Source organism: Ipomoea triloba, chromosome 8 (genome assembly GCF_003576645.1).
Source record: "Ipomoea triloba cultivar NCNSP0323 chromosome 8, ASM357664v1".
Classification (NCBI taxonomy): domain Eukaryota; kingdom Viridiplantae; phylum Streptophyta; class Magnoliopsida; order Solanales; family Convolvulaceae; genus Ipomoea; species Ipomoea triloba.
In genome coordinates, this window is record NC_044923.1 from 10832970 (window position 1) to 10840941 (window position 7972).

Sequence of the window (7972 nt, forward strand, 5' to 3'; positions counted from 1 at the left end):
TCTCTAATTAACTTCTATTTGACAAATCCAGCTCAAGAAAAATACTTCGAATCATTTCCGAAGGATACAACAAAGTTTTAGGCCAAAAGAAGCAACAAACAAGGAATTCATCAAGCAGGAAGCTGCCACGTGCCCTCACACGCGTGTGAGCAGGCGTGGATTTAATCTAGAGAGCTCCCACGCAAGGCCACACGCGTGTGACAGGCGTGGAAGCAGACCAGTAGGGCAACAGCGGAAATTCGATTTTTGAGCAGCTATTTAAACCCTTCTCTCTCATTTTGGGAAGGAGGACTCTCCCAACTTTCAGATCTGAATTCTCTTATTATTCCTTCCCCTTTGGGGAGGAAAAACACACTCAATTTCCATTAGATTAATTTAGATCTTAGGATTGAAGATGGATTGAAGATGTAGACTCAACACTCCTTGGATAACATACTCTTTTCATTGAATTGCTAGACTAGATTTATTGATTGAAAGTAATCTTTATTTTATTGCTTCTATTTATGTTTATTATGGTAGAGTAGAGTAGTTGGGTGTGTGTGCCCTTGTCGATCTATGGGTTGAAGCTCAAAATTTGATATTATGATCTTGGTATTGTGGGAGTATGATTGATGAATGTATGGATGATGTTGTTCAATCTTTGCTTCTATTTCCGGCCGGAATAGATAGTAAACCGGTGGGAAGTGAGTGTGTGTGCGATAGCGGCCACTCACGAGCCTAGATCATCCATATCTCCGCTCTTAATCCGAAAGGATGAGATCCGAGAGGAATGGTAGGCAAGATGTTTGATAAAATGCCTCAACCGAATGAGGATTGAGAGTTTGAGTGTGACGCCACTCAATACAAAGACCGTGACTCCCTAGATCAATCCCGAAACCCAATTCCAAGCTACCTACAATAATCAATCTTTTAGCTTAACTTTGGCATGCACCCCTTTCTTTTACCTTTTGCATTTTCCATCTTATTTTACCTTTAAAAACCTTTACCCAACCAACCATGAACAAATCCTCTTCCTTATGATTCTTGTAACTCTTACCTTTCAACTTCCTAAATGCCACACATATTCAGTTCCCATTCGCCATCCTTGAGAGACACGACACTCGGGGAGTTTAACTCTTCGTTTTAACACCTTCACATTCACCCTCACCACCATACACACAATCCTTGTCATTGTCGCGCATAATAAACATTTGCTCCTAAAATATCGCGCACATATTAACGTTGAATGGTGCAACCAGTCTAGATGTATTAAATATTTGTTCAAATACGTGAACAAGGGAAATGATCGGGTCATGGGAGAGTTCATGGGTAGTTCTACAAATACACTCAACGGTGATGTGGTCGATGAGATTAACATGTACTATGATTGTCGGTATATATCAACATGTGAAGGAACGTGGAGGCTTTTGGGTACATGATACATTATCGGATGCCACTTGTGTAGAGGTTAAATTTTCACTTATAGCACTAACAGAATGTTGTCTATGGTGAAGATCAGACTCGATGAGATTGTGGAGAACCAAACAGTTAAGCAGAGCTAGTTCACAGCTTGGTTTAAGGCAAACAAGAAATACGAAGATGCACGGTCTCTCACTTATATAGAGTTCCCTAATAAGTTTGTTTGGAGACAAGATCTGCGTGAATGGCAACCAAGGAAGAGAGGATTCTCCATTTGACGATTGTTCTATGTTCCGCCAGGGTGTGGAGAATTATACTATCTAAGATGCCTTTTAAATCTAATACGTTGACCTTCTAGCCATGAGGATATTCGCACTATTGCGGGAGTTATTCACAAATCATATATGCGTGTTATGAATATGGATTATTAGATGATAACAAAGAGTACATCGACAGCATAACTGATTCGAGTTACTAGGCATCCGCGTTTGCTGTGCGACGATTGTTTGCTACGCTACTGACTTCAAGTACAATCAGTAGGCTAGAGGTCTTGTAGCATGATGTTTGGGAATTTCTTGTAGATGATGCACAATTTCATCATCGACGTTTCATGCACAATCTAGGTATATCGACATCTAATAAATTCAATCGACTTACTTATTTGCTTATCATTATTTATAAATAAAATTATTTTTTTATTTTTTTGTTTTGTTTTTGGACTATGAAGATATGTTGTTATCAGATTCCGATAAGAAACAGTTTGCTCTTGTGGAGTTAGAGAAATTGTTATCTTTGTGGGGGAAGTGTTTGAGAGACTTTCTAGAAATGCCACTTCCAGACGAGACTAGCATGGGGTTGATGGAAAACATGTTGCTAGCCGAAGAGTTGGCATATGACAAGGAATCGTTGAAGACAAAGCATGAAACATTGGTAACACAGTTGACGGACGAGCAAAAGAATGTTTACAACTCTGTGATGAATGATATTGATTGTAATGGAGGTGGACTCATCTTTGTGTATGGTTACAAATGAACTGGCAAAACATTCGTGTGGAGGACGTTATCCTCAAAGATAAGGAGCCGCGGAGATATTGTTCTAAACGTTGCTTCAAGCGGAATAGCACCTTTGCTCTTACCGGGAGGTAGGACGGCGCATTCCAGATTTGCTATACTACTCTCATTGAATGAAGATTTCACGTGCAATATATCGCAAGGCAGTGACCTTGCTGAGCTTATAATAAGGAGCAAATTGATAATATGGGGCGAAGCACCGATGACGCACAAACATTGTTTTGACCATGAGAGATCTATTGAGATTTGCCATACCGGGTACTGCTAAAAAGACATTTGGTGGAAAGACAATAGTTTTGGGCGGTGATTTTAGACAGATTCTTCCAGTTATTCCCAAAGCAGCGGGACCAATAGTTGTCGGATCAACTATTAATTCTTCACACCTCTGGACAAATTGCAAGGTATTGAGGCTCACGAAGAACTTGAGACTACGGAACTTAGCTTCAGAGGAAGATAGATAGACGGTTGATTGATTTTCAAAATGGATTGCAGACATCGGAGATGGGATAACAGGGGTTGAAACAACGTGTTGTCTAAGATCGATATTCTGCTAAGGTTTCTCTTAAAGTGTGGACACGATCCCATAGCAACTATAGTGGAAAACACCTTCCCAAGCGTGAGATATGGCATGCTTGATGAGTTGCACCTAGAAGGCCGAGCGATCCTGCCACCGACTTTAGATGTCGTTGATCAAATTAATGAGTACATGTGTGAAATGAACACTACAGAAGGTCAAACTTATTTAAGTTGTAACTCTTTGTGTAAGGCAGAATCAGACGGTGAAAATCTATCACAAGTACAAACTCCTAAATTCTTAAATAGTTTGAGATTGTCTGGACTCCCCAATCATTCATTGACATTAAAGGTTGGTGCACCTATTATGTTATTGCGGAACATAGACCACTCTCTTGATCTTTGCAATGGTACTCGTCTCATTATCACAAGATTGATAGATCATATTGTGGAAGAAAAAAAATAGTTAATGGGACACATCAAGGAACCAAAGTTCTTATTGCCCGAATGTCTATCACCCCATCTGATACGAGATTGCCCTTCAAGTTCCAGCGTAAACAATTTCCGTTGATGCTTGCATATGCAATGACTATCAACAAAAGTCAAGGCCAAACACTAACTCACGTTGAGTTATTGCTGAAAAAATCGGTCTTTAATCACAGTAAGTTGTACTTGGCTTTTTCACGAGTCACTCATCCTGACGGGCCGAAAGTTTTAGCTCTAAACGAGGATGGACAAAATTCTTTTACTGCTACTAATGTCGTCTACAAAGAGATTTTCAATAATGTGTAATTCAAAAAAGTTATACGTAGTATTATGTTTTCTTTTTATACAAAGATGATAAAATTGTTATATATCTACATAGAAAATATATCTTCCATACATATAATTTCTATAATTGAGTTGCTACGCAACGAGATAATTAGACCAATTAATACAAATCCTAAACATTGATATGTAAATTGTTTAAAGTATCAGCACCGAATGTGTATATCTACATGTTTGTTATTAATTGGGTAATTATTTGTTCATATTCAAACAATAATAACATCACAAAACAACCCAATGTGGTAGCTCAAGTGGCAAGTGAGCTCTCTTTGTGGGAAAGAATTTTGGGAGAACCCGGGTTTGATTCTTACAAGTGACAATTCCCCCGTGCCTTCCGGAGCGAGCGAATGCGGGTGTAGTACACGGAGAACATGGAGAAAGAACTTAGGGGGGTAAATTATGCGAATGCGGGTTCGGGTGTAGTACACGAACGGAGAACGAACTTAGTGCGAATGCGGGTGTAGTACACTTCCGGAGCGGAGAAAGAACTTACGGGGGTAAATTATGCGAATGCGGGTGTAGTGCACGGACGGAGAACGAACTTAGTGCGAATGCGGGTGTAGTACACGGACGAAGAACGAACTTAGGGGGGGGGGGGGGTAATACCCGGACACAAACGACTCGAAAAAGTTGTTTTAAGTAGTTTTTTGAATTTTAACATTTTGTAGCAATAAGCTGTTAAAAAATCTAATTGATCAAACACTTATATTGAATGTTTAACTAAGAGTCTCTAATTGATCAAACACTTATATTAAGGCCCTGTTTGGTAAATAATCAGCCTATCAGCCAATTTTGGCTTATTTGACCACTATTAGTTGGTAAATAATAAGCTTTTTGTAACTCCAAAATGCTAAAATTCAAAAGGCTACTCAAATAGCTTTTTGAGAAAAGAAATTTACCAAACAACCATCAGCTAACAGCTAATTTATCAAACAACTTTCTACAATCAGCCAATGTTATCAACAAATTATACCTTCCAACCCAAACAGCCAACCCAATCAGCTAACAGCCATTTACCAAACAGAATCTAAATGTTTAACTAAGAGTCAAATAACTAATAGTAGTCAAATAAATTAAAATTAACTGATATTAATTTGAGAAGGAATACGATTACACGGAGGCCGGAGGCCGGAGCCACGGAGGAACTACCTTCAAATTTCTAGGTGTAACGAGACAAGCCCCTTCAGTTTAAGAAATATCAACTCAACAACCACTTTTTCTCTATCATCATAATGTAGCCCCATCACTTTCTCTATTTAAATTCCGCAGATCCTCACTCCCCTTGTAGACGACACCACTATTCTGAAGACGCTACATCTACCATTTTCCTTTACCCCAACGCTGGATTATTCATGTACATAATGTGTATCTATCTGCAGTTGCTTGTTTTGTAGAATTTTTATTCATTTTTTTTAATTGAAGCGATCGATCGCTTGAATCATTGCCCCAATTTGTTAAGCTATAACCGACCCTTGAGCTCGATTGAGCTGAGCTAGGGTTTTGAGTTTCGAATTCTGCATTCAATGGAGTCAGATGATGATATGCACGACGCCAACGACATAGAGTCGGTCGACGAGGACTTCTACAGCGACGGCGACGGCTACGGCTATGGGGACTCCGCCATGGACAGTGATGCCGGGTTAGCCGACTATGACTTTTTGGGCAACGAGTCCGATGACGGCGAAGAACTCGCCCTTAGGCGTTCTCAGGTACCGGTGATTCCTTATCGGTTTATCGAGTTTTCAATTCCACTTGAGCTTGTATTACGTGCGAGTTTAATTGTTTGAAAATCCTTAGTTATTAGTACGCTACTAATATTTAAATCACAGTTTATAGATAATGCTCCTGTCTTTGTAGTCAATTACTCCAATTTGTTGTCAATATTAAACTTGGAGATGTTTATAGATGAAGGTGGTGATAAATAATAATTGAACTCTTTGTGTATCCATGTGCGCACATTTAGTATTCCTTATCATATTAATCAATCGTTTCTAGGGCTATAGCATATAAATAGGTGGCGGGAGAGAGGACTTGCTTAGTCCTTGTCCTATAGTGACTATAATTGGGTTGGCCGGTTGGGTAATGGTAAAATGTGCTACACAAGTAATTTTGAGTGGTTATGTGATTGTCAGTGTACTAGCATGTAGCACATCTGCAGGAATGCAACTAAATGAACTTAGACTTGAGTGCTCACATTTGTGAAACACTATGTTAGGATGAGACTAAAATTAGTGATTTGGATGATAGAAATTGTTACTTCCTCCATCCCATTTTACCTGTCTTACTTTCTTTTTTAGTTTGTCCCAAAGTAGTGCCCTCCTTCCAAAATTGAACATAACTATCCTTCTACATTTCCCAATTTACCCTTTTGACTTTCTCAAATTTCTAGATAATTAATGAGGTAAGTACAATTGTACTTTGTACAAAGAACTACTTTTACTCAAATTTGAGGTGCAAAATTGGAAAGTTGGTAACATTTGTTTTGTTGCATTAAAAACCCTACAAAAAGCAAACGTGACAATGAATTCGGGGGAGAGGGAGCACATAAGTTCTATATGGCTAACTTTAGTACTTTCCTTTGCTTTTATACCATTCGTTTGACAATCACATTGTTTCTTCTTTATGTTTCAGAGAAATTATACCGTTTTGAAGGAAGAAGACATTCGTCAACGTCAAGAGGATGATATAACAAGAATTTCCACTGTTCTTTCCATCTCAAGAGAAGCAGCATGCATACTTTTGCGCCGTTATAATTGGTAACTTAATTGATCTTGGATTGCATGTGCCATTTTTCTTCATTGAAATTTTGATTGAACACTTATATCCTTTGATATTTGAGCGTCACTGCTTCAATGGGCAAATATTGTTGTACCATCATGCTTCATTTTTTTACCATCGTCAAGAACTATAAATCCTAATTCTATTGTAGTTAACTCACTACATACTTTTATCTTTTAGGAGTGTAAATAAGGTCCATGAGGAATGGTTTGCTGATGAGGAAAGAGTTCGGAAAATTGTTGGCTTGTTAGAAAAGCCTATCCAACTTACCAATGCTAAGGAAGTAAGTGATTTCTCTTGTCCAAGATATTTTTTAAGAAGGGGGTGGGGGATTAGGGTATATTAGAGTTTGTGCAATAGTTTGTATAAAACTTTGTTGCAAAAGAACTTGGTTTGTAGATATGCTTCTAAGGATAGGTTGTGATATGCTCACTTTAAACAAATGACAACACAAACAAGCATAAAATAAAGAGAATTACTCTAGGCTAACCCCTCTTCACTTGTTGAAAGCGAAAAAATGCAATCGACCTTGCATCGCATCGCTTAGTGAAGCGATGGAAACATATACGTGCAACAAAGCAAGGAAAAGTGATCGCCTCAGATTGAAGCGATTGAGGCGCAAATAAAAAAACTGTGCTTTTGTACATGGACCAAGTCAACATAGTCTTCAAGTGAGAATTAGTCCTAAGAACGCCAACCCAGCTTCCCAAACTTCCTTGAATCTGAATCTAGTGCTTGGCAACTCCATAGCTTCCAACTATTAGTTGGTGGGTTTGGTGATGTGTTATTGACTCCATAGCTTTCGGTGTGAATCAATAATCCTCTAAGAGGTATCTTAGTTCACTTGAGAGAATTGACTCCATAGCTTTTGATGACTCCGAGTGTTGTAATGATCAACCTTGTATATATAATATATAGATGAGGGTTCAATGAGAACAGGGCAGGGTTCATCAATGGCTGAAAGTTTTAGTAAAAAAACCGAGGGTTAATTTTATAATTATTGCAAGTTTACAATATTTATAAAATTGACCCCGTTTCTTTTCTCTTTATTTTTCAACAACCCTCAACCATTGATCTTCTCAAATAGATGAATAATTTAGTCTTCACTTTTTACTTGGGAGTCTGTTCTCACCTAAACCCTCCCCTATATATATATATATATATATATATAAATTTGTTTTTTAAATTTTGTTTATTTCGTTTGTATGCGTTATGGTTAGAATGTGTTTCTAGATTATTGTGTGCTATTAAACATTTATATTTTATAGGAGGAATACTTGCTAGAAGCCTAGAAGTCTAAAAATTAGGATGTCATGTGCAAAAAAAATCAAGTTTTCAAGTTTTTTTTTTTTTTTTTTTTTTTTTTTTTTTTTTTTTAAAAGAAA

General features: G+C 37.9%; 2 protein-coding genes across 2 annotated transcripts in view; both read left to right on the top strand.

Moving 5' to 3' along the window:
* The first annotated feature begins 1292 nt into the window (after positions 1–1292).
* On the top strand, positions 1293–2430 carry LOC116026943. The gene is made up of 2 exons (XM_031268370.1): positions 1293–1410; positions 2126–2430. The coding sequence occupies exons 1-2, from the start codon at positions 1293–1295 to the stop codon at positions 2428–2430; spliced, it is 423 nt and encodes a 140-aa protein (XP_031124230.1).
* A 2552-nt stretch (positions 2431–4982) lies between these two features.
* Positions 4983–7972, top strand: part of LOC116027415 (probable E3 ubiquitin-protein ligase ARI7) — a 20374-nt gene continuing 17384 nt past the window's right edge. The window contains exons 1-3 of the mRNA XM_031269033.1: positions 4983–5518; positions 6441–6565; positions 6768–6870. Of these exons, the coding sequence (XP_031124893.1) occupies positions 5333–5518; positions 6441–6565; positions 6768–6870 (414 nt within the window). The 5' untranslated portion in view covers positions 4983–5332. The remainder of the gene's footprint in view (positions 5519–6440; positions 6566–6767; positions 6871–7972) is intronic.